This window comes from Nomascus leucogenys, chromosome 25, assembly GCF_006542625.1.
Source record: "Nomascus leucogenys isolate Asia chromosome 25, Asia_NLE_v1, whole genome shotgun sequence".
NCBI lineage: Eukaryota > Metazoa > Chordata > Mammalia > Primates > Hylobatidae > Nomascus > Nomascus leucogenys.
This window is the reverse complement of record NC_044405.1, coordinates 31,181,170-31,208,296: the sequence shown is the minus strand read 5'-3', so window position 1 is coordinate 31,208,296 and position 27,127 is coordinate 31,181,170. Positions and strand designations below refer to the sequence as shown.

At 51.1% G+C, this 27,127-nt stretch overlaps 1 protein-coding gene across 8 annotated transcripts in view; it reads right to left on the bottom strand.

Annotated features, from left to right (window-relative positions):
* Positions 1–27,127, bottom strand: part of PCNT (pericentrin) — a 116,012-nt gene that overhangs the window by 76,370 nt on the left and 12,515 nt on the right. For all 8 annotated transcript variants that reach the window (XM_030806331.1, XM_030806334.1, XM_030806335.1 and 5 more), the window contains exons 4-13: positions 15,596–15,676; positions 14,806–15,061; positions 14,293–14,348; positions 12,728–12,902; positions 12,088–12,224; positions 10,370–10,481; positions 8,585–8,807; positions 7,716–7,797; positions 6,166–6,340; positions 4,601–4,818 (exon numbers count right to left, since the gene is read on the bottom strand). In XM_030806331.1, the coding sequence (XP_030662191.1) occupies positions 4,601–4,818; positions 6,166–6,340; positions 7,716–7,797; positions 8,585–8,807; positions 10,370–10,481; positions 12,088–12,224; positions 12,728–12,902; positions 14,293–14,348; positions 14,806–15,061; positions 15,596–15,676 (1,515 nt within the window). The remainder of the gene's footprint in view (positions 1–4,600; positions 4,819–6,165; positions 6,341–7,715; positions 7,798–8,584; positions 8,808–10,369; positions 10,482–12,087; positions 12,225–12,727; positions 12,903–14,292; positions 14,349–14,805; positions 15,062–15,595; positions 15,677–27,127) is intronic.

Sequence of the window (27,127 nt, the reverse complement as noted above, 5' to 3'; positions counted from 1 at the left end):
CTTTTCAAAAAAACAGAGAAAATGTGTGCAGCACAGCAAGAGATGCTGAAGGAGATCCTTCACGCTGAAGGGAATGATGCCAAACACTCATATCTTCAGGAAGAAATGAAGAGCACCAGAAATGGCAAGTATAAGGCCATTTTTCCTCAATTTCTTTCAAATACATGTTTTCCAAAGCAAATCTCCTGACACTGCAGGAGGCGGATGTGATGTCTAGTCTATGAAAACTACAGCACAGAAGACGAAGGGGAGGTGACAAAAGCACCTGTGCAGTCAGAGGTCACAGTTTACACAACGCAGCATCATGGTGACTCTCAGTAGACTGTACTGATAAAAGACAAGGTTAAGAATGTGTATTCTTTTTTTTCTCTTTTCTTTGAGACAGAGTCTCGCTCTGCCACTCAGGCTGGAATGCAGTGGCGTGATCACGGCTCACTGCAACCTCTGCTTCCCGGTTTCAAGCGATTCTCCTGCCTCAGGCCCCCGAGTAGCTGGGATTACAGGCATGCACCACCATGCTCGCCTAATTTTTTTATTGTTTATTTTTTAGTAAAGACAGGGTTTCCCCATGTTGGCCAGGCTAGTCTCAAACTCCTGACCTTGGGTGATCCACCCGCCTCCCAAAGTGCTGGGATTACTGGCCTGAGCCACCGTGCCGGGCCAAGAATGTGTATTTTAATCCCTGGAGCAACTATTAAAAACATAATGCAAAAAGGAATAACTTAATAGTCAACAGATACATTAAAATCACTTCTAGAAAATATTCAAATAATCCAAAAACACAAGAAAAAAGGAAAAGCAGAACCATGACCACCAGATGCATCTCACAGAAAATGAACAGTGAAACGGAAGACCTAAATCAACCACATCAATAATTACATTAAACATTTATAGACTCAGCACTGCAACTAAAAGGCAGAGATTATCAGAATGGATTAAAAATTGCCAACTATGGCCAGGTGCGGTGGCTCATGCCTGTAATCCCAGCACTCTGGGAGGCCGAGGTGGGCGGATCACGAAGTCAGGAGATCGAGACCATCCTGGCTAACATGGTGAAAACCCGTCTCTACTAAAAATACAAAAAATTAGCCGGGCGTGGTGGCAGACACCTGTAGTCCCAGCTACTCGGGAGGCTGAGGCAGGAGAATGGCATGAACCTGGGAGGCGGAGCTTGCAGTGAGTGGAGATCGCACCACTGCACTCCAGCCTGGGCGACAGAGCAAGACGCCGTCTCAAAAAAAAAAAAAAAAAAAAAAAAAAAGCCAGCGCGGTGGCTCACGCGTGTAATCCCAGCGCTTTCAGAGTCCGAGGCAGGCGGATCACGAGGTCAGGAGATCGAGAACATCCTGGCTAACATGGTGAAACCTCGTCTCTACTAAAAACATAAAAAAAACTAGCCAGGCGTGGTGGCGGGCACCTGTAGTCCCAGATACTTGGAGAGGCTGAGCCAGGAGAATGGCGTGAATCCGGGAGGCGGAGGTTGCAGTGAGCTGAGATCGTGCCACTGCACTCCAGCCTGGGCAACAGAGTGAGACTCCATCTTAAAAAAAAAAAAAAAAATTGCCAACTATATGCTGTCCACATAAAATGCATTTTACTTTGAACAGATAAAAAGTAGGCCAGGTGCAGTGGCTCACATCTGTAATCCCAGCACTCTGGGAGGCCGAGGCGGGTGGATTACTCGAGCCCAAGAACTCAAGACCAGCCTGGACAACATGGCGAAACCCCATCTCTACAAAAAACACAAAAATTAGCTCAGCATGGTGGTGTGCACCTGTACTCCCAGTTACTTGGGAGGCTGAGGTGGGAGGATCCCTTGAGCCTGGGAGGAAGAGGTTGCAGTGAGCCAAGACTGTGCCACACACTCCAGCCTGGGCAACAGTCTGTCTCAAAAAAAAAAAAAAAAAAAAAACTAAAACGAACAAAAAAAGATACACCAGACAAAATGCACACAAAGGTTGGAATGACTGTATTGATAAAAGACGAGGCTGGGTACGGTGGCTCACGCCTGTAATCCCAAAAATTTGGGAGGCTGAGGTGGGCAGATCATGAGGTCAGGAGTTCGAGACCAGCCTGGCCAACATAATGAAACCCCGTCTCTATTAAAAATACAAAAATTAGCCGGGTGTGGTGGGACATGCCTGTAGTCCCAGCCACTCGGGAGGCTGAGGCAGCAGAATCGCTTGAAACTGGGAGGCGGAGGGTATAGTGAGCCGAGATCGCACCTCTACACTCCAGCATGGCGATAGAGTGAGACTCTGTCTCAAAACAAACAAACGAACAAACAAAAAAACAAAAACAAAAACAACAAAGAGGTGTGTTTTTGGACAGAATACTACAAGACAGAAAAGGGTGAATTTTTAGGAAGACATTACAATCACAAATGTGTACACGTGTAACAACAGAGCTTCCACATACTCAAAACAAGAATTAAAATTAACAAGAGAGAAATCCACAGTCTTCTCCCCATAATTGATATAAGGAGGTAAAATGGTGGCCTGAGAAAAGCATAAAGACATGAGCATCAAAAAGTCACCTGGGACCGGGTTCAGTGGCTCACGCCTGTAATCCCAGCACTTTGGGAGGCCAAGGCCGGCAGATCACTTGAGATCAGGAGTTTGAGACCAGCCTGGCCAACATGGTGAAACCCTGTCTCTGCTAAAAATACAAAAATTAGCTGGACATGGTCGGGTGCAGTGGCTCATGCCTGTAATCCTAACACTTTGGGAGGCTGAGACGGGTGGATCATGAGGTCAGGAGATTGAGGCCATCCTGGCTAACACGGTGAAACCTCGTCTCTACTAAAAATACAAAAAAAAAATTAGCCAGGCGTGATGGTGGGTGCCTGTAGCCCCAGCTACTCGGGAGGCTGAGGCAGGAGAATGGCGTGAACCCAGGAGGTGGAGCTTGCAGTGAGCTGAGATCGCACCACTGCGCTCCAGCCTGGGTGACAGAGCGAGACTCCATCTCAAAAAATAAAAATAAAAAAATAAAAAAAAATAGCCGGGCATGGTGGTGTGCACCTGTAATCCCAGCTACTCGGGAAGCTGAGGCAAGAGAATCACTTGAACCCGGGATGTGGGGGCTGCAGTGAGCTGAGATCGCGCCACTGTGCTCCAGCCTAGGCGAGAGAGCAAGACTCTGTCTCAAAAAAAACCAAAAAAAAAAAAAAAAAAGTCACTTGGGAAGTCTGTCTTCAGCCAACAGTGCCAGAGAAGGCCACACACTGGTGGCTGCAGGTGCCATCGGCACATGACCGTTGGCCCAACTACTGCCTGCCTGGCTCCCCACAGGGCTCCACCCACCCTTACCTCTATTTTGCTGGAAGTCCTTACCAACACCTGCGTTTAACAAACAGCATGGGATCAGACTTGCAGGTCATCATAGCTTCCTATGAAGCTGTCTCTTGATGGAGAATGAAAATCATTCTCGGGGAGATATTCACAGGGAGGAGCAAAGGGGTGGGAGAAGCAGGACACAAATAGAAATGAAAACACTGTCACAAGCATGAGGTTGAGTCAGAACACATATGACAAGACATGACAATTTCAGTCACTTTAACTCCACTGCTCCAGCACGGGACGGACCCTGAGCTGCCGTCGGTTCACTTTAACTCCACTACTCCAGCACGGGACGGACCCTGAGCTGCCGTCGGTTCACTTTAACTCCACTACTCCAGCACGGGACGGACCCTGAGCTGCCCTGTCGGTTCACTTTAACTCCACTGCTCCAGCACAGGACGGACCCTGAGCTGCCCTGGCTGTAACCAAGCCCATCGGGCCATGTGGAGGCTGCTGTCATGTTGCTTTGTCATTGTTTATGACGGCACAGCAGTGTCCTCACACTCGCAAAGGGCGAGGAAGGGCATCAGAGGGCGCCTCTTCCACAGGTGCAAAACAGCACAGGAAGAGCCTGGGGAACGTGGACGCAATTTAAGACTTGGGGTGAGCATCAGAGGCCAGCCACGTGCTTGGCACCCGGGCTTGTGCCTCCTCCCGGAGCCCTCTTAGGACACATGGACAGTTTCCCTAAGAAATCTTGACTCAGAGGGCCGGGCGTGGTGGCTCACACCTGTAATCCCAGCACTGTAGGAGACCAAAGCAGGTAGATCACTTGAGGTCAGGTGTTTGACACCAGCCTGGCCAACAAGGTGAAACCCTGCCTCTACAAAAAAATACAAAAATTAGCCAGGCATGGTAGCATACGTTTGTAATCCCAGCTATCAGGGGATCGCTTGAAATCAGGAAGCAGAGGTTGCAGTGAGCTGAGACCGTGCCACTGCACTCCAGCCTGGGCAACAGAATGAGACTGTCTCAAAACAAAACAAAACAAAATGAAACAAAACAAAAAGAAATCTTCACTCAGAACTTCACTTTTGCCCCTGTGCTGACCCTGACGAGATTCTATCCAACCACCACCCACTACTGGCATTGCCAGGAATAGTTTCAAGAATTTACAGGACTGTCGCCCTTACAAATGTGGCACGTACAGCACTGGGCTGTCCCCAGGACGCCCCTCCATACACAAGGACACAAGCCTTCCAAGTGGAAGAGAGTGAGGACTCAGGCAGGAGGCGCTGGGCTGTGGAGTCACGACTCACCTTCTCCAAATCCTCCTTCAGACGGGTTTCATGCTGCAACTTCTCGTACAAATTTCTATTTTCTATTTTTAGGAGTTCAATTTCTTCCTTGAGCTCAGTCTGAAGAAGCGAAAGTTTAACCTTGTGCTCAGTTTCCAGACCCAAGACTCTGGCTGCCACCTCTGTGTCGGCCTCCAAGTCCCCATCCTGCACACCCTGGAGACGCACCCAGGGAAGCTCTGTGTGGAAAAGGAGCAGGGAAGACAGTCAGGCCGGTGCTGGCCCTCGACGGAGCCCACAGTCCGCACAGGCAGAACGGCAAACTATAAATGCTTCTGACAGCAGACACTGTGGATTTTCAAGCTCTGTGCCGACTCAGTGATGAAAGCAGGCACGGCTCTCTCAAGTCTCCCCTCCCTTTTGGGACACCTGCATGCTGCCCCAGCACAGTGCCGTCCTGAGTCATAGGGATGTCCTGGGCCCACACGACAGCCACACGACCCGCCCAGGCTACTCCTTCAGGTCAGGTGTGACAAGTGACCCTCCATGAGTTCCTGAGTGAGCCTCATGCCTGTGACCAGATGTGGGCACACATGTGTCACCCACGGTCTATGAGGCAGCCACAAGGGCAGGGCCTGAGCTCCGGGGCCTGCCAGGGTTCCCGTCCCAGCACCTCCCCCTGCTGCTCTGTGCCCGGGCACACTACCCCCACCGGCCCATCTCTTCTTCTGCAGAAGAGGAAAAAAGCAGAAGGGACTAGGTGCTGGCCAGGCACCAGTGGTGCCAACAACCATGTGCATCAAGGGGCGGCTGTGGGGACAACTGTGGTGCAGGACAGACGGGAGTGAGGACCAGATGCAGGCGCCGCTGCACCACCCCCAGCTTGAAGGACGCCCAGGCAGGCCCAGGCTTCTCTCAACTTGGCCACAGCCCAGAATGGAGTCAGACCACACACCTCCCAGCAGGACCCGCGGCCTCAGCCCCTCACCCCCACCATGGACGGCAGCCCCACCATCTGCACACTCCACGCCAGTGGCTAGGGCCGCCTGCCCCTCCTGGAACCCATCAGTGGCCACTGTCCGGCGCCATGGGACCGTGACTCTGGGATGACTGCAGTTTCCTCTCTGTCACCTTCTGACCCCATAGCCCTGTGCCCCGTGCCCTGCCTGAACATCCCACAACCTTAGTCTGACTAGGCGAGCCGGGGGACCTGGGCCTGCTGGGAGCAGAGCAGGATCCTGGAAAAGCCTCCCCTGGGCCCAGTGGACACACATTCTCCCTCCAGAGGTGAATGGTCACCATGTCCATCCAGCAATCCCCATGACCCACAGGGTGGCCGCCCAGGTCAGACCTGCCCTGCTGGGGCGCTGGCTCAGGACACGCACTCCTGCCCAGCCAGTGACCCTGCGTCTAACGCCAAACCCTCATCAGGACACACTCTGTTGAGGCACCAGCCCCAGCAGAAGAGGTTGGAGCACTCAGCTACTTCACAGAGGACTTGGATCGAACCCAGGCACCCAGGCTCCCGGAGAATGTGCCCCAGACCTGGGACCTGCTGACACCATGGCGGGGCGGGAGGGGCTCACCTTGGCTGTGCCCTTTGGAGGGCTCCAGACGCCACCCGTGTTCCAATGCTGAAGTCTCTGCGCAGCATCTGTCTGGGACATGGCCCTCATGCTGGATGCAGAGGGGAGACTCCAGTGCTTCCAATTGGTGCCTGTGGCTTTCTTCTAACTCCGCCTGGAAGCATGGCAGGCTCTCCTACAGAGAAACCATGTGGGACAAGCACGTTAGTGAGCCAAGCTACCTCGCTCGCAGCTATAACCCTCAAAGGTGTTTCCTGCTATGCACAAAGAAAACTCAAACCTCACCAGGTTCATGAGACCACACGCTGCGCCCTGGTGAACCCCGCCAGCCCACTGGCGTGTTCACATGCTCTCGTGCCCACACCCATCTCTCAGCCAGGCCTCCGGAAGACATACAGGAATTGGTGGCACTGACAGGGGCTGGTGCTCCCCAGGGCGGCAGGGCCCTGGACTGGGCAGACCTCTCCTCAATTCTCTCAGCAGCAAGGTCGGTACGGCACGTGCCCCTCACGTCTCCCCGGGTGGCCTCACATCTCAGGGCTGGGCTCTCTTCTCAAGGCCAGCCTCCTGTGACCACTGCCCACTAACAGCTGTGTCCTTATCACACCCACGCACAGAGGCAGGGGTTGGCTCTCAGGTGATACAGGAATGGCTGGTGGGGCTACCCACCCCAGCCCTTCCCGGATTCTCTCTGGTGCAAGGCCTGCTCATGGGAAGGTCCTGGCTGCCTGTTCCAGCCGGGCCCTTGCCCTTCTCTGGCATTTCCCCCATAGCCTCTTGTGCAGCAAATTCTGTGTTGGGGTCTGCTTTGCAGGGAACTCAAACTGGTGCACAGCCCACTGCCACCCTGCCTGGCCACCCTGCGGCCTCCAGCAGGCCCAGGGACCCTACTCCAGAGTGAGGGCTCCTGGTCGCTGCACCCAGATGCCCTGAGTTCCCCTCCACTGGTTCCACCGTGCAACAAGCCACGCGGTGCTGCCCCTGCGTCTCCTCCCTGTCCTCCCGTGTGTCCCCCGGAGCCTGACACAGGGCTTGCTCATGCTGCACAGCCACGCGTACTGGTCGGCACCACACTGGCAGCAGAGACCCAGAACATTCTATCATCGCAGAAGTTCCGTTTGGACAGCACTGCCACACAGAAGTTAAAGGTGACAGAAGTCGCAGCATGGAAGCAACTCAAGCAAGAAACACAAAAACCAGCAGACGCTCCATGTGGACTCAAAGCAAAGACACAATTTCACACTCTTCGAAATGCCACTCTAAGTCTGACGAATGCAACCCACTGCAGGCTGGAGGCCTTGCCCACAGCCAGGGCATCCCGGGGCTGAGGGAGGGGCTCCGGCTCCCCCGGCCACCCCCTTTCTTGATCAGACAGTGCATGGTGAGGCCCACCGCGGAGCAGCAGTGAGGTCGGGGCAGCATCCGCAAGCAGCCTTCCTCCCCTGGACAAGGCGGGACGGACGGAAACGCAGGCTCTGTAATGTGGAAGACGCAGGGCTGGAAGGTCAAGAGCACGGGACTCCCCCACTTCTCAGCGCGCGGCCAATTACCTTATGTCGCTCAGGCTCGAGTTCATCAACGTGATCTTTTCTTCCTTTCTCAGGTTTCTCTTCTAAACCCACACAGGACAACCTGAAAGGAAAACATTTTATAGAAGCTTTACACACGTGCCCCTTTTCCATGCGTGCACCATTCCCTCCCCAGGACCAACTGCTCACAGCAGAGGTGCCTCCTCGTGCTTCCAGTCAAGGACAGGCGATGCCCACGTGCAGGGAGCCGTGGCAGTCGCAAAACCAGAGACACGGCACAGGGACATGCAGGCCTGGAAGAGTGTGCCCGCCACAGACTCTCTCTCTCTCTCTCTCACACACACACACACACACACACACACACACAGCAAGGACACAGCACAGGGACACGCAGGCCTGGAAGAGAGTGTGCCCGCCACTGACTCTCTCTCTCTCACACACACACACACCAGGGACACAGCACAGGGACACGCAGGCCTGGACAGGAGTGTGCCTGTCACTGACACACACACCACACACACACACACACACACACCTGAAGGAGAGCGCCCCTGCCACCAACACACACACACATGCAGGCCTGGACAAAAGCGCACCCACTGACTTGTGCACACACACGCACATGCTGGCCTAGATGAGTGTGTGTCCATCACCAACATGTACACGCAGGCCTGGAGAAGAGTGTGGCCACCAATGGCTCGCACGCACACATGCAGGCCACATTCAGGTACCCGTGCCTGTGTTATCTTTTTAGTCCGGACCATAAAATGTGTTTGTATAAAAGGCCATTGGTGCCTACTGGCATGAAATCACCAACAAAACTACCCCTGAACTCAGAGCCTGGCCCCTGTATGGCAGGAACTCACTGAGGCTGGAACTGCTTTGCTTACCCAACTTCCACAGAGTCCAGAAGAGCATCTTCGCTCGCCCCTTGCAGCCTCTGCTGTAACAGGGTTAGGTCTTCTTGGTAAGTTTTCTCAGCATCCCTTAATTTCTTTTCAAAATAAATCCTCAGTTGCTCCAGTTCAGACTCATGCTGGGTTTTTTCTCGCTGCTTCAGCTGTTCTAAATCTTCCACGTGAGAGGCTCGTGCCAGGAGTTGCTCATGTAGCTCTGCAACATGACGGAGCCAGGCAATCATCTTAAAATGGGATACCCACAACGAGCCAGGCGAGAGGCAAGAGCTTGGTTACCTGTGATGGGGGCAGAACTCGGAAAAGGGCCCATCCCAGAACCTGAGAGTGACGAGGGAACCCTACGGCTTAGACTCTCGAACACCCCGAATGTGGAGAGCTCTCTCCAAGCAGTGGCAAGAGCCACAGGGCTGGGAGCAAGAGCAGCACTCCAAGTGGCAGGGATGTGGTGGGCACAGCCAGCAAGGAGACAGACGATGGTCCTGCAGCCCCAAGAAACTGGATCCAGACCAACGTCAAGCCCAGAAGCAGGCTCAGCAGGTTGGCACATGACAGCGGACACCTGGATGTGGGCTATGGGGGACCCTGGACAGAAAACCCAGCTGTGCCATCTTGTACTTTCTGTAAGCGGACAACTGTGTTGTTTTAGGCTACCAAGTTTGTGGTAATTTGTTACACAGCAGCAGAGAAGCAACACGGACCTAAAAGAACTTGTCTCCATGGCTACTATGGTCAGAATACAGCCCGCTGGCTCTACAGAAGCTGACAGCCAGCGACAGGTACCCCAGAGACGGCAAATCGGGGTTCTCTGCATGGGTCCTAAGAGGCAGGACAGAGACAAGCAGAGGACCAAGCCAGAGCCGGAGCCTGCAGGGAGCAGCTGTGCCTGTGGCCCCCTCAGCTTCTCTCTTCTCCAGCCTCCAGCGACAGACAGACCCCCAGAGAAAGATAAATCGACACGCTCTCAGCTGCACCTGGTCCCGACAGGGTGCAGGGCTGGGAGGCAGAGCCAGGCCTGGTGCCCTGGTGACAGTGGCGGTGTCTCCAGTTCTTTCTCCTAAGTGCTCTTTGCTTTAAATCCCACCACCCACAAGGACAAGTTGGGCCAGAAGGCTCTGTCAGCGCATGAGTGCCAGGAGACACGCAGTGGCTCGCCCTCCTGATCTGTGGCCCTGGGTGCCAGTGCCTGAGTTGGGCTTGGCCAGCCCCTGCCCTCAGGCACCATCCTCGCCCGCTGCACAAAGACCTCTCTGACACGGAACGGGGGGCCTGGGGTTGGGGTCTCCAGAGGTGCTCAGCTATAAGGGGACACCTGGAGCAGAGCTGCCTTCAGCAAGTGGCCTGGAGAGCTGGGGCCACAGGAGCCTGGCAGCAGGATATGGGGCACTGCTCTGTGACCCCAGACACCAGGTGAGCCAGCACTTGGACAGCACTCAACTGTCCTTCCAAGGCAAACGCTCAGCACCACTGGTAAGCTTTCCTTAGACATGAAGGCACCCCCTGCGAGTGTTGGTCTCGGCCTTGAGGGACACACAGGTGCACGTCACTGCTGCACTGACTTGCTTAGCATAAAACCAGGGCTGTCTCCCACAAAGCAAACCTCCACCTTCAAATCAGACGCCTCAACCTTCAGGATGTCAAACAGGCAAATCCACTTTTTTGTGTTTGCTAGAACTGTTAAATTCTGGCTTGGGGTTACAACAATGAAAAACACACAGCTTCAGCTTTTGAGGATCTGAATTTTCCAATACGATTCCTCACCACTCAATTCCTGTCTACTGGTCCTGGCAGAATCAAGCTGGGACCACAAGCGCCTGATCTCTTCTTGTGATTGCGCCTTCAGGTCTTCATATGATGCTTGAAGATTCTCTAACTGGAAAAAGCAAAGCGTCCAGGTGAGATCTTAATGAGCTCAAGGCCCCCACCCCAGCAGTGACGTGTGTGATTTTATCCCTGCCACTGCGATCCTGAGGGTAAAAGCTCACATCCCAAACCTGCAGCTCAGAGAAAGCCAGCCACAGCAGTGACCGAGAGAGCTCTGTCTGTGACAAGTGGGATCAGTCAGTGCTGACCCCACAAGGCCAGGCACTTTCAGAATCTCAGGAACTTCCAGGTCTGTTTGTCTCAGCTGAGGAGTTGGCATGGCCAGGTTCCATGCCGGCCACAGCTGTGCGGTTTCATCTTGTGCACCTCCCTGCTTTGGTTTAGGGTCACACATACAGACCGCTGAATGGAATTTAGGGAGTCTTACTAGCCCACAGTACCCAACACTCCCAAATAGGAGGTCTCTCACTTTCAATACTTTTACATTAAGGAAGCAGGTACCTCTTACACCTTGACACTAAACTTTTCTGTACAATCAGCAAGAGCCCAGCCTAGCGCGGCATGGCGTGATGTCCTCCTGGGCAACGCTGCACCTGGGGCTGGCCTGTCCTCCTCGTGGAAATGGCTCCTCCTACCTTTCCCCATCAAGGATATCAGGACCAGAAGATGCTACCAGCCCCCTCTTTCCCATCTCGGAGGGAGAGCCTGGCACAGCCCAGGGAGAGACTGGGGGTGTGGAGTGAGCCCCGGCCTGGACTCTCTGCAGGAGAGGAGGGTGTGTGGGCACCAGAGTCCCGCTGGGAGACACAAGGGGCCCAGGACAGGCCTCCCTAAGACCCTAGACCCCAACTACTTCCGTGTTCTCAGGTTTGTAAATCTTTCACGCACCACGATTAACCCTATCTCTGATTTATGCTTTAATTTCTTCAACTGATTCTTGGGATACTCAGTTTGAGTCTCAGGTTTGTCAGGCCTCCAATGAGGGCCACATCGACATTTTGATACGTAGTGTTTCATTAGAGAAGCATCTTGAATACACACAGCAGAAAGAAATGCTTGTTAACTTTTCCTAGGAATCTCGTGTGTACTGGATCACGGTTAGAGGATGTGGCCTTACACTCCTACCCAGTGTTTGCAATTTGTGTAACTGTTTCAGGGACACCTGCAAAGAATATGCATTTCTAAGTACAAGATTGAACATAATTATTAAATCAGTCTCACAGACCATATCCTTACACTTTTATCACCACTAACAGTCTATTTATTTATTTTATTTTATTTTATTTATTTGTTTTTGAGACGGAGGCTTGCTCTGTCGCCCAGGCTGGAGTGCAGTGGTGAGATCTCAGCTCACCGCAACCTCCACCTCCTAGATTCAAGCGATTCTCGTGCCTCAGCCTCCTGAGTAGCTGGGATTACAGACGCCCACCACCATGCCTGGCTAATTTTTGTCTCAAACTCCTGAGCTCATGATCTGCCCACCTTGGCCCCCCAAAGTGATAGAATTACAGGCGTGAACCACTGTTCCCAGACAGTCTCTTTAAATTTAGTACTTAAGTTTTAGCAAATAACATAATATGAAATAGCCCAATTCCAAAATCTGTTAAAACTTCCCTAATATACCAAGTAATTAAAATAACGAAGCTGCTGCCCACCTCCAGCTGTTTTTCTTTCTCGCTCTCTTTGAACTTGAACTCCAAATCTTCTAAACACCGGCCGTGCTCGGACTGCAGTTCTTCACGTAACTTCTCAATGGCTGCCTGATGATGACTCTCCAGGTTCCTAAGGGCCCCTAGAAAGGTAAAGCAATGGCACTTGGTTTACAAGACATCACTCTCCTCAACAGTGACCTCAGTGACAATAATGGTGCACCCAGAGCGCTGCCACCCAGAGCCCCGTCCTGGGCGCCCTCACCTCCCCCGGGCCCCTCATTTGAGCCTCACACGCCTGATAGCACCAGGGGACATCACCTATCCATGCCACCCACCATGAGGGTCAAGCTGGAACACACAACCCTGGAGTTTGAAAAGTGAACAAGCACAACACTGCTGCTTTGTAATCATTTAGCAACTGAACACGCCAAGAAAAATCTCTGAAACAAAGATCAAGGTTTAAGGACCCTGAGAGACCTGTGACCCATGACGGCCACCAGCGTGTCACATGTGCATGGAGCCATCCAGCATTTAGAAGGTAGGAAACGTGCACAACGACGCACGGTGACGTGAACGACATTCCTTCCGGTACTACCCAGGAAAATTCAGTCCCACTCCAAACTTGCTCATTCTCATTACTCACATTCAGCCTGGTTTTTGTCTTGAAAAATCTTCTCCAACTCAGCTCTCTGTTCTGCCAATTCTTTCTGAAACTGGTTTTGTAAATCCTCCATTTCTGATTGATGCTTTGCAGACAATTCTTTGCGTAGATTTTCTAAACATAAATCTTTTTCAGATTCCCAGTCTTCCTTCAGGGTCTAATTTAAAAGAAAAAAAAATTAAAGTCAATAGTTGATTATCTGTGCTAAAGAAATTTAAATCACACAGTCAAAACCTATGAGCAGGCCAGGCGACGTGGCTCATGTCTGTAATCCCAGCACTTTGAGAGGCTGAGGCGGGCAAATCGTCTGAGCTCAGGAGTTAGGGTTACAGACCCGCCTGGGCAACATAGTGAGACCCCATCTCTACAAAAAAAAATACAAAAATACAAAAATTAGTGGGATGTGGTGGCATGTGCCTATAGTCCCAGTTACTTGGGAGGCTGACGCAGGAGGATCAATTGAGCCCAGGAGGTCAAGGCTGCAGTGAGCTGTGATTGTGCCACTGCACTCCAGCCTGGGAGGCAGAATGAGACCCTATCTCAAAAAGAAAAAAAAAAAAAGAACAGGCAGTCATGGCCCCCAACTAAACTGTCCCGACAGGCCTTATACCCAGTCTCTCCCCTGAATGCTGGCAGGACACAAAAGCAGAAGCATCCAGGGGGCAAGCAGTCAAGGAAAAGTGAGCAAGGACCACCCACCACAAAACAGACTGTCCTCTGCACACGAGGACCACCCACCCTGAAACAGACCAGCCTCTGCACAGGGACCACCCACCCCGAAACAGACAAGCCTCTGCACGCAAGGCCTAATCCACACAGTCACCCTCAAAGCGTTAGGAATACATCTCCCTATAAGGCCCAGGGGCCAACTGCAACTTTGCCAACCTCCACCCAAGGGCTGGGCTCTGTCCCAAGTGTTCTGAGAAATGGGTCTCATTGCCTGGGTCAGAGGGGCAGGTGACCGGAACACAACCCCAAGCCTGGACTGACATCCATCGTCTGCCAAGGGCCTGAGAGCTGCCCGGATGCCTGACTCACGAGGGGCCTCCACACTCAGCACGGCTGACAGCTCGGCCCTCTAGCGGAGGGCCTGGCAATGACAGGGCACTGCTACCTGTGGTCCCCAGTGAGGCCACCCACAGCAGGTGCAACCCGCCCCACCCAAAACCTCCTCCCTGTGTGGTATTCTCCCCGGCACCCCAGCACCCACACCCCATGCACTGCAGGGAACTGCCACATCCACGAGGGCAGAGGCTGTGCCCCAGAACACAGCTGAGGGGCAGGCCACGGGGGCCACTCAGAAGCCAGCACGGAGGGGCCAATCAGCGCCTTTATGTTATACATGTCAATGTGAAACAACAAAACAAGTTTTCTGACAAATACAAACGATATAAACAAAGAATGCAATACACTTTCAATCAGCATATTCTAATAAAGCCTCGACTGGCTTCTGTCTGAATCATGGCGAGGAGCGTTCTCATGGGACCTGGCGAGAAAGGAAAAACAACATACACAGAGGCGTGCATTTTAGAATCGATCCCAGGTACCTTTACTATCTGGGCGTTTTTCTCCATTTCTGATTGTAACTTCTCCTTCAGCTCAGCTGCAAGAAAAACAAAAAGCAGCTCAGGCCACTGCATCTCAACCTTTTCAGTGACCCGACTGCCCAGGAAACGACCAGGCTTTGGCACCCACTGGACACGTGCCAGCATTCACGGGCTAGCAGGATGTGTCTGTGATGATGCTTGGCTTTAATAACAAACTGAGGACACCATGACTTCCAGACACACAGGACGACCTAAGAGAGGAGGTGAAGGCCAGCTCTGGGTCACACCTATCACAGACCACCTGGAAACCTGCTCTAATAATGTCCTGGCCACAAAAACCCAAGGGCCCCCTTTGTTCACCCCTCTCACGGTGCCAGACACCAGGCAAGGTGCTGAGAATGAGATGGGGAGACAGTGCTAGGGTGCCCCAGCTTCCAACCCCAAGAGGGAACAGGCACTAGAATGCCCACGCTGAGCCCACACGCCGCCCGTGCCCGCCTAGCCGTGCAGTACCTGCTTCCTGTCCACACCTGAGCACCACCTCCTCCTTCTCCCGTGCGTGCTGCTCCCTAAGGAGCTCCAGCTCGTGCTGCTGCCTGCTCTGTAGCAGGGCCAGCTCCTGGGCACGCCGGCTGTTGAGCATCTCCCGCAGCTCCGTCAGCGCCGTCTCCTTCTCCTTCTGGAGGTTGGCCTGTGTCAGCTCCAGCTGCGCCGTGTGCATGTTGCTCAGACTCAGGCGCAGCGCCTCCAGTTCAAGGCCATGCACGGCCTGCGGTGGAGAAAAGGCCTCTGATAAGGGCCCATGGTCAGAACCAGGGCGCATCAGGGAGACACAGAAGCATGAATGGGAATGAGTAAGGAAGACACAGAAAAGGAAACAGCAGACACCACCTGGAAGCAGGGGCAGGACAGAGAGGCCCGGATGCCACTGAGATGCCACCCAGCTACTCCGCCAGTGACCCCACAGCGCATCACTGCCCTGAGCACCAGCACCCCGAATTCCCTCACTGTATGACGGCACTGTGTGTACCTGGAGGGGGCTTCACAGCTGACAGGGAGAGCAACCGGCCCTGAGGTCAGTGTGTCACTCATGTGGCCTGCACCTGACCAAGCCCCCTGACCCCAGGCATCCACGTGTGTCTCCTCCACCGGCCCTGCTGATGGCCCCACACACAGAACGTGGAAACAGAGAAGGCAGAGAAAGGAGATGGCAGCGCTCGCCCCCCCACACCCGGATGCCCACTGTGCCCTATGGGGATAACAGAGCCCATGCTGTGAGCCTGTGCGGGCCCCGCCGGGTCACCTGACTCTGCTGCAGGCCAGCCTCATCTTCACGGCCGCTCTCCAGGTCAGTAATGGCAAGTTCACATTCTTGTTCACACTCCTGGGGAAAAAAGGCAAAGGATGTGGTCCAGAATTCACATGAGAAAACAGTCACTAAGAAGCCACAGTGATGTGCCCAAGAACTGACAACGCACGTCCTCACAAAATCCCATTCGCAGCTGTTCACAGCAGCATCACTCGCAACGGCCAGAAGGTGGGAGCAAACCAAATGCCTCCTGAGGGATGAATGGATGAACAAACGTGGGCTGCCATTCAGCCACAAGAAGGAACGAAGCCCCACGTCAGGCTGCAACACAGAGGAGCCCTGAAGACGTGAGGCTGAGTGACAGAGCAGACACAGAAGACCACGTGTGGTGAGGTTCCATTTACATCAAGTGTTCAGGATCTGCAAATCCGTAGACATGGAGCAGCCTGGAGGCTGCGAGGAGCTGAGGGAGGAGAGCGGGGTGGCTGCCACGAGCACCAGGCTTCCTTCTGGGGTGATGATAATGTCTGGAACCACTGGAGATGATGCTCACACACGCTGTGAATGTACTAAATGCCACTGAGGTCTGTACTTTAAAATGGTGAATTGTATGCTTGTTAATTGTATCTCATTAAAAAAAATGATGGAAAAATACTAAACCCGCTTAAATGACAATGTAAAGTCAAAGTCCCAGAAACAGGCCAGGCACGGTGGCTCACGCCTGTAATCCCAGCACTTTGGGAGGCCAAGGCAGGCAGATCACCTGAGGTCAGGAGTTCGAGACCAGCCTGGCCAACATGGTGAAACCCCATCTCTATTAAAAATACAAAAATTAGCCAGGCGTGGTGGCAGGCACCTGTAGTGCCAGCTACTCGGGAGGCTGAGGCAGGAGGATCACTTGAACCTGGAAGGCACAGGTTGCAGTGAGCTGAGATCACGCCACTGCACTCCAGCCTGGGCAACAGAGCGAGACTCCACCTCAAAAAATAAATAAATAAAATAAAGTCCCAGAAACAGAAGCTGTGGACTCTCCCCACGCCACAGCAGTGTTGCCACGGGAGGAACAAACAACGTGCTCTCAGGAAAAAGGGGGAAATGACACCTACAGAGAGAAAATGTGCATAAAATGCCTGGAAAAAGCGGGTACCAATGAAAGGTAAACCAATCTAGAGACACAAACTTTAAAGATCTTTGTATGGCCACTAAATCAGCAAAAGTTGGTAAGAAAATTACAAATCCTCAGTGCCACCACAGTCACAGGAAACAAATGCACCCAAACACTACCAACATCAGAATCAGTCGCTTCAACGTTTTTCTCAGCAGCCGTTTTGGCAACATAGCTTGAGCCACAGAAAGCCTTTCCCTGTCTCAACATTCCCACCTCTGGAAACCTTTTCAGCAGCAATAACCTAAAGGGAAAAGAAAAGCTGCAGGGGGCCCCTCGGCACGGATCCCGAGCTCACCGTCACCGTGGCCCTCCCAGCAGGCTCCTGCCCCTCAACTGGCGCCTGGGATGTATCCCCTGCCTGTGGAAGCGACCGTTCTCCGGCTTCCCCCGCATCAGCCAGGCACCTTTCTGGGCTCCAGGTGACCCACTTGCTCACAGAGTACTTCAGATTAAAAAATGACCCAAACTAAATTTTTCTGCCTCAACTGGGGAACTGGCTAGGGGTGGAGAGATACAGGCTTGATACAGTTGCAAAGGCTAGAAAGGCCCCCAGAGGAACTAGACAGAGAAGGGTGGCATGGTGGGCTCCACAGGGGCTGCCTGTGCGGGGACTCGTCCCCAGGGCAGGCGGCCACATGAGTGCAGCAACATCTCCCTTCAATGTCAGGAGCTCGGGCCAGGCACGGTGGTTCACACCTGGAATCCCAGCACTTTGGGAGGCCGAGGCGGGTGGATCATGAGGTCATGAGATTGAGAACATCCTGGCCAACATGGTGAAACCCTCTCTCTACCAAAAATACAAAAAAATTAGCTGGGCGTGGTGGCGGACACCTGTAGTCCCAGCTACTCGGGAGGCTGAGGCAGGAGAATGGCATGAACCCGGGAGGCGGACCCGGCAGAGCTTGCAGTGAACAGAAATGGCGCCACTGCACTCCAGCCTGGGCGAAAGAGCAGGACTCCGTCTCAAAAAAAAAAAGTTGGAAAGAGCACAGATAATCTAAGCTCACACCTCAAGGAAGTAGAGAAACAAGAGCACACCAAACCCAAACCCAACAGGAGAAAAGAAATAATCAGGATCAGAGCAGAATGAAATGAAATTGCTATGAAAAATACAAAAGATAGCCAGGCATGGTGGCTCACGCCTGTAATCCCAGCATTTTGGGAGGCTGAGGCAGGCGGATCACCTGAGGTCGGGAGTTCTAGACCAGCCTGGCCAACATGGAGAAACCCCGTCTCTACTAAAAACACAAAATTAGCCACGTGTGGTGGCGCATGCCTGTAATCCCAGCTACTCGGGAGGCTGAGGCAGGAAAATCGCCTGAACCCAGGAGGCGGAGGTTGCAGTGAGCTGAGATCGTGCCATTGCACTCTAGCCTGGGCAACAATAGCGAAATTCCGTCTCAAAAAAAAAAAAAAGAAAAGAAAAATACAAGGCCAGGCGCGGTGGCTCACGCTTGTAATCCCAGCACTTTGGGAGGCCGAGGCGGGTGGATCACGAGGTCAGGAGATCGAGACCACGGTGAAACCCCGTCTCTACTAAAAATACAAAAAAATCAGTCGGGCGTAGTGGTAGGGTGCCTGTAGTCCCAGCCACTCGGAGAGGCTAAGGCAGGAGAATGGTGTGAACCCGGGAGGCGGAGCTTGCAGTGAGCCGAGATTGCGCCACTGCACTCCAGCCTGGGCGACAGAGCAAGACTCCGTCTCAAAAAAAAAAAAAAAAAGAAAAGAAAAATACAAAAGATAAATGAAATGAAAAGCTGGTTCTTTGAAAAGATAAACAGGCTGGGCATGGTGGCTCATGCCTGTAATCCCAGCACTTTGGGAGGCCGAGGCGGGCAGATCACGAGGTCAGGAGATTGAGACCATCCTGGCCAACACAGTGAAACCCTATCTCCACTGAATATACAAAAAAATTAGCTGGGCATGGTGGCAGGCGCCTGTAGTCCCAGCTACTCTGGAGGCTGAGGCAGGAGAATGGCGTGAACCTGGGAAGCAGAGCTTGCAGTGAGCGGAGATCGCGCCACTGCACTTCAGCCTGGGCAACAGAGCGATACTCCATCTCAAAAAAAAAGAAAAACAAAACTGATAGATTAGTGAGATTAACTAGGAAAGGAAGAGAGAAAATCCAAATAAGCTCAATTAGAAACTAAACGGGAGACATTACAACCAATACCACAGAAATACCAAAGATCATTCAAGGCCACTATGAACACCTTTACGTGCACAAACTAGAAAACCCGGAGGCGATGGATAAATTCCTGGAAATATACATCCCTTTGAGATTAGACCAGGAAGAAACAGAAATTCTGAACAGATCAGTAACAAGCAGCAAGACTGAAACAGTAATTTAAAAACTGCCAACAAAAAATGTGCAGGACCAGAGGGATTCACGGCTGAATTCTATCAGACATTCAAAGAATTGGTACTAATCCTACTGAAACTATTCCAAAAGATAGAGAAAGACAGAATCCTTCCTAAATCATTCTATGAAGTCAGTATCACCCTAATACCAAAACCAGGAAAGGACATAACAAAAAAAGAAAACCACAGACCAATATCCCTGATGAACATAGATGCAAAAATCTTCAACAAAATACTAGCTAACAGAATCCAACAGCACATAAAAAAGATAATACACCTGGGTTTCATACCAGGGATGCAAGGTTTAACACACACAAGTCAACAAATGTGATACACCACATAAACAGCATTAAAAAGAAAAATCATATGATCATCTCGATAGATGCAGAAGCAGCATTTGACAAAATCCAGGATCCCTTTACGATTAAAACCCTCAGCAAAATCGGCATAGAAGGGACAATAAAAGCCATTCATGACAAACCCACAGCCAACATTACACTGAAAAGGGAGAAGTTGAAGGCATTTTAGAACTGGAAAAAGACAAGGATGCTCACTTTCACCACTGCTCTGCAGTCCTAGCCAGAGCAATCAGACAAGGGAAGAAATAGAGGGCATCCAAATTAGTAAAGAGGAAAAACAGTCCGTCTGCCGATGATAGGATCGTTTACCTAGAAAACCCTGGAGACCCATCCAGAAAGCTCCTACATCTGATCAATGAATTCGGTAAAGTTTCAGGACACAAAATCAACGTACACAAATCAGTAGCACTGCTATACCCCGAAAGTGACCAGGCTGAGAACCAAAATGAAGAACTCAACACCTTTTACGATGGCTGCAAAAAATAAAATAAAATACTTAGGAATATTCCTAACCAAGGAGGGGAAAAATCTCTACAAGGGAAACCACAGAACACTGCTGAAAGAAATCACTGGCTGGGCGCGGTGGCTCACGCCTGCAATCCCAGCACTTTGGGAGGCCGAGGCAGGCGGATCACGAGGTCAGGAGATTGAGACCATCTGCTGAAACCCCGTCTCTACTAAAAATACAAAAATTAGCTGGGTGTGGTGGCATGTGCCTGTATTCCCAGCTACTCTGGAGGCTGAGGTAGAAGAATCACTTGAACCTGGGAGGCGGAGGTTGCAGTGAGCCGAGATCGCGCCACTGCACTCCAGCCTGGGCGACAAGAGCGAAACCCCGTCTCAAAAAAAAAAAAAGAAAAAGAAAAAAAAGAAAGAATTGATGACACAAACAGATAAAAAACACATCCAGGTTGGTGTGGATGCAGTGAAAACGGAAAACTTTTACATGCTGGTGGGAACGTAAACTAGTACAATCATTATAAAAACAGTATGGAGACCAGGCACAGTGGCTCACGCCTGTAATCACAGCACTTTGGGAGGGCGAGGCGGGCAGATCACCCGAGGTCAGGAGTTCAAGACCAGCCTGGGTGACATGGTGAAACCCTGTCTCTACTAAAAATACAAAAATTAGCTGGCCGCAGTGGTACACGCCTGCAATCCCAGCTACTTACAAGGCTGAGGCAGAATCACTTAAGCCTAGGAGGCAGAGGTTGCAATGAGCCGAGATTGCACCATTGCACTCCAGCCTGGCCAACATGGCAAAACCCCATCTCTACTACAAATAAAAAATTAGTCAGGCATGGTGCTGCATGCCTATAATCCCAGCTCCTCAGGAGGCTGAGGCATGAGAATCACTTGAACCTGGGAGGCAGAGGTTGCAATGAGCCAAATTCGCATCACTGCACTAGAGGCTGGGCAACAGAGCAGGACTCCATCACAAAAAAAAAAATAAGTAAAAAGCATGTAAAGCAGGAGCATCACTTGAGGCCGGAAGTTTGAGACCAGCCTAGTGAATGTAATGAGACTCCATCTCTACAAAATATTTAAAAATTTGCTAGGCATGGTGGCGCATGCCCGTGTTCCCAGCTACTCAGGAGGCTGAGTAGAAAGACTGCTTGAGCCCAGGGGTCGAGGCTGCAGTAAGCTATGACTGTGCCACTTACTGCAGCATGGGCAACGGCGTAAGACCGTGTCTCAAAATTAAAAAAACAAAACATGTCCAGAAGGCCAGGTGTGGAGGCTCATACCCATAATCCCTGCACTTTGGGAGGCCAAGGCAGGAAGATGGCTTGAGACCAGGAGTTAGTGCCTAGCCTAGTCAATATAGTGAGATCCTATCGCTACAAAAAAATTTAAAAATATTCCCTGCCTTACTAGATGTGAGAAAAATAGAATAAAAAATAAAAATTAAATTAAAATGTGTCTAGGGAAAGGGATATTTTTGGAAGACTGATCAGACGAAAATGTAGCACTCAACTTGAAGGGACTCCCACAAGCCAGAACGCAGAACTCTCACAAAAGTAACACAAACACCTCACTAAAAAGGACCACACACACAAGCCAGAACACAGACTTCTCACAAAAATAACACAAACACCTCACTAAAAAAGAACCACACAATGTGCTACTCCAAGCGGAATAACGGACATATGGAAAACAGGAAACATTAAAGGAACCAAAAAAAGATCCTGAGAAGTGGCACCCACAGCAGACCCAAAATAATAAAAGTGATCCAGATCAACCCGAGCAACACACTCCATTCAAAGTGGACGGGCTGGCCAGGGGCGGTGACTCATGCCTGTAACCCCAGCACTTTGGGAGGCCAAGGCAGGCAGATAACTTGAGGTCAGGAGCTCAAGACCAGCCTGGCCAACATAGGGAAACCCCATCTCTACTAAAAATACAAAAATTAGCTGGATGTGGTGGCACACGTCTATAATTCCAGCTACTCAGGAGGCTGAGGCATGAGAATCGCTTGAACCTGGGAGGCGGAGGTTGCAGTGAGCTGAGATGGCGCCACTGCCCTCCAGCCTGGGCCGCAGAGCGAGACTTCGTCTCAAGAGTTTGAGACCAGCCTGGCCAACATGACAAAACCCCATCTCTACTAAAAAAAATACAAAAATTAGCCCGGCACGATGGCAGGCACCTGCAATCCCAGCTACTTGGGAGGCTGAGGTAGGAGAATCGCTTGAACCTGGGAGGTGAAGGTTGCAGTGAGCTGAGATCACGCCATTGCACTCCAGTCTGGGCAACAGAGCAAGACTCCATCTCAATAAAAAACAAAGTGGATAGGCTCACTGCACCTCTAAATACCAGGCCAAAGTGGAGACCAATTCACTCACAAAAAAGATGTACAGTTAAAATAAGTTTGAAAATATCTCTAGGAAACAAGAAATTATGCAGAATGACACAACCAATTTTAAAGAATCCAAATAGAACTAAAAACAGCAAGAACAAAATTAACAACTCTGGACATATTTAACAGCAGATTATATACAGATGAACAGAGGTTTAGAAAAATGGGAGATAACACAGATAAAACTATCCAGCCTATGGCCAAGAGCAAAAAGAAGGCAAGCACAAAAGTGGGCTGAGCTATACGTATGTGATATGGTTGGGCTGTGTCCCCAGCCAAATCTCATCTTGACTTGTAGCTCCCACAATTCCCACGTGTCATGGGAGGGACCCAGTGGGAGGTAACTGAATCATGGGGGCAGGTCTTTCCTGTGCTGGTCTCCTGAGAGTGAATAAGTCTCACTAGATCTGATGGTTTCATAAAGAGGAGTCCCTCTGCACAAGTTCTCTCTCTTTGCCTTCCGCCATCCACCTAAGATGTGACTTGGTCCTCCTTGTCTTCCACCATGAGTGTGAGGCCTCCCCAGCCACGTGCAACTGTGAGTCCATTAAACCTCTCTTCCTTAATTACCCAGTCTTGGGTATGCCTTTAATAGCAGCATGAGAATGGACAAATACGGTATGCAAAAGAATGGAGAGAAAGAACAGGTAGAAGGTATGCATGGACATACTGGTTAGGATTTGAGAGGCAACAGATGAGAAAAGCATCATCCACACGTTGAAGAAAACCCTGGATCCCAAGCAGAATTAAAGACATCATAAAAAGCCACACCTGGTGTGATAGTTAACATTGTCAACTTGATTGGATTGAAGGATACAAAGTATTGTCCCTGGGTGTGTCTGTGAGGGTGTTGCCAAAGGAGATTAACATTTGAGTCAATGGACTGGGAAAGGCAGATCAACCCTCAATCTGGGTTGCCACCATCTAATCAGCTGCCAGTGTGGCCAAAATAAAACCAGGCAGAAGAGCATGGAAGGACTAGACTAGTCTGGTTAGCCCTCTGGCCTCCATCTTTCTCCCATGCTGGATGCTTCCTGCCCTTGAACATCAGACTCCAAGTTCTTCAGCTTTCGGACTCAGACTGGCTTCCTTGCTCCTCATCCTGCAGATGCCCTACTGTGGGCCCTCACCTTGTGATTATGGGAGTCGATGCTCCTTAATAAACTCCCCTTTACATATCTATCCATCCCTGTTCTGTCCCTGTAGAGAACACATAAAATCAAAACTGCAGAACACCAAAGACACTAAAAGTCTTCAGGATGGCCACGGCAGTGAACACAAGCTAGAGAGGGGCAGAGCGAAACCACCGGCAGGCAAGACACCAACTGCCAACTATATGTCTACGCCAGCCAGACTTTCGAGAAGGGAAATAAAAACAAGCCAGGCGCAGTTGTTCACACCAGTAATCCCAGCACTTTGGGAGGCCGAGGTGAGGCAATCACCTGAGATCAGGAGTTTGAGATCAGCCCGGCCAATATGGTAAAACTAAAATACAAAAATTAGGCCGGGTGCAGTGGCTCACGCCTGTAATCCCAGCACTTTGGGAGGCCGAGGCGGGTGGATCATTTGAGGTCAGGAGTTCGAGACCAGCCTGGCCAACATGGTGAAACCCCATCTCTACCAGAAATACAAAAATTAGCCGGGCAGTAGTGGCGTGCACCTGTAATCTCAGGTACTCGGGAGGCTGAGGCGGGAGAACCTCTTGAGCCCGGGAGGCGGAGGTTGCAGTGAGCTGAGAATGGGCCACTGCACTCTAGTCTGGGTGAGTGAGAGACCCTGTCTCAAAAAAAAATAATAAATAAAAAAATACAAAAATTAGCCGGGCATGGTGGTGCACATCTGTAATCCCAGCTACTCAGGAGGCTGAAGCAGGAGAATTGCTTGAGCCCAGGAGGCAGAGGTTATAGTGAGCTGAGATCACCACTCCAGCCTGGGCATCAAGAGTGCAAGAGCAAAACTCCATCTCAAAAAAAAAAAAAAAAAGACACATTCATTATTCATATTCACAAAAAAGCTAGAAGCAAGAAAGATGTCCTTCACCAGGTGAGTGGATAAACAAACTGGGAACCATGCACACAATGAAGTACTAACCAGCATCAAAAAGGAATGAGCTACTGATCAATCTAAAACTTGGATGAATCTTCAACTCATTTTGCTAAGTGATTTAAAACGTTGGACCCAAAAGGCTACATATTATAGAATTCCATCTGTAGAACATTCTGGAAAAGGCAAAACCATAGAACAAAAAACAGACCAGTGGTTGCCAGAGGCTGGGGAAGGAGGGAGAGGCTGGTTAGAAAGAGGACACGGGCCTCTTGGGGGTTGGGGTTGTTCTGGAGGGTAACTGGGTGGTGGATATGACTCTACACAATTGTACATCACGAAGAATGAACTTAAAAGCATGCAAATTTTAGGGTGGGGAAGGTGGCTCACACCTGTAATCGCAGCACTTTTGGAGGCCAAGGCAGGAGGATCACTTGACCCCAAGAGCTCAAGACCAGTCCTGTCAACATAGTGAGACCCTGTCTCTACAAAAAAATAAAAACAAAACTTAGCCAGGTGTGGTGGAACATGCCTGTAGTCCCAGCTACTTGGAAGGCTGAGGTGGGAGGACTGCCTAAGCCCAGGAGTTCAAGGCTGTAGTGAGCCGAGACTGTACCGCTGCACCACAGCCTGGACAACAGAGCAAGACACTGTTTCAAAAAAAAAGTCCGCACGGTGGCTCATGCCTGTAATCCTAGCACTTTGGGAGACCGAGGTGGGGGCGGATCACCTGAGGTCGGGAGTTCAAGACCAGCCTGACCAACATGGTGAAACCCCATCTCTACTAAAATACAAAATTAGCCAGGCGTGGTGGTGAGGCCTCCCCAGCCACTCGGGAGGCTGAGGCAGGAAAATCGCTTGAATCCGGGAAGCGGAGATTGCGGTGAGCCGAGACTGCGCCACTGCCCTCCAGCCTGGGCAACAAGAGCAAAACTCCAGCTCAAAAAACAAAACAAAACAAAACAGTAGGCAACTTTAAAAAATTGACCAGGATGGGCCGGGCGCGGTGGCTCATGCCTGTAATCCCAGTACTTTGGGAGGCCGAGGCAGGTGGATCACGAGGTCAGGAGATCGAGACAATCCTAGCTAACACGGTGAAACCCCATCTCTACTAAAACTACAAAAAATTAGCCGGGTGTGGTGGCGGGCGCCTATAGTCCAAGCTACTCGGGAGGCTGAGGCAGGAGAATGGCATGAACCCAGGAAGCGGAGCTTGCAGTGAGCCGAGATAGCGCCACTGCACTCCAGCCTCGGCGACAGAGCGAGACTCCGTCTCAAAAAAAAAAAAAAAAAAATTGACCAGAATGTTGTGGGATCCCAGGATAGGAAGTAGCCAGTGACCAATGAACCTGACTACATACTCACCAGTGAAGACACAACCTTAGTGAGGGGCTGGGGAAGAGAGGAGTGACCTGAGTAACCTTGGAAAACAGTTGTGACTGGAAACTGAAAATGGAGACAAAAGGAGCTATAAACAAACACTGAACTCAACTTAGTAAATTTGTTTCTTATATGACGTGGGTTGCTAATTCTGAAGCTATTATACACTTACAGGAGAGTTGAACAAACAAGTAAATAAATGGGGCTGGGCGTGGTGGCCCACACCTGTAATCCCGGCACTTTGGGAGGTTGAGGTGGGTGGATCACCTGAGGTCAGGAGTCAGAGACCAGCTTGACCAACATGGTGAAACCCCAATTAGCCAGGCATGGTGGCAGCACTTGTAATCGCAGCTACTAGAGAGGCTGAGGCAGGAGAATCACTTGAGCCCGGGAGGCAGAGGCTGCAGCAAGCCAAGATCCTGCCACTGCACTCCAGCCTGGGCAACAGAGCGGGACTGTCTCAAAAAACAAACAAACAAACAAAAAAAAACCTTCTAATTTATTTTTTTAAAAGTAAATAAATGGCAGAAGTGAGAGCCAGGCTTCTCACTGTCTGAGAAGGAAACTGCAAATAAACCGGGGGGGAGGGCAGAGTGAACTCTGTGGTGCTGGATTAGGCTCTGAGGTATCAGTATGTATTCCTGTTTAATATATATGTCTATAAATACAAATGAACATAAATACAGCTATGAGTGTACACGCAGACTGGCTCCCAGGCACGCCCTTCCTCACTCTGTCCACGCAGAGAGCCCAGAAGCAGCAGCAACATCCCAGCAGGAGTGAGCACACCTAGTGCCCAGGTCTTGGTCTCAACACCATAATCCCGTAAAAGGCACCAAGACTCCTTGGAGAAACAGCGGACTCAGAAGAGACAGGGCCCACACAATGAGCCTGCGGCACCAACTTGCAGTGTCACAAGCCAGGATGTGCTTCAAACGCATGACACAGGAGCCACCTAAAGGGGCTCCCCAGACAGAGCTGCAACAACTTAAGAATCAAAACAATGTTGAGGCTACACTAAGCTGTGATGGCACCACCATACTCCAGCCCAGGGGACAGAAAGAGACGCAGTCCCAAGAAGGCAATAAATAAATGAAGAGTGGGTTTTATAGAACCCACCAGAGACTGTTCTTCCAGGCCTCACCCAGGAGTTAGATCTTTCCTGCAATAATGCAGATTAAAAACTAAACTTGCTGGCCAGGCGCAGTGGCTCACGCTTATAATCCCAGCACTTTGGGAGGCCGAGGCGGGTGGATCACGAGGTCAGGAGATCAAGACCACAGTGAAACCCCGTCTCTACTAAAAAAAAAATACAAAAAATTAGCCGGGCGTGGTGGCAGGCGCCTGTAGTCCCAGCT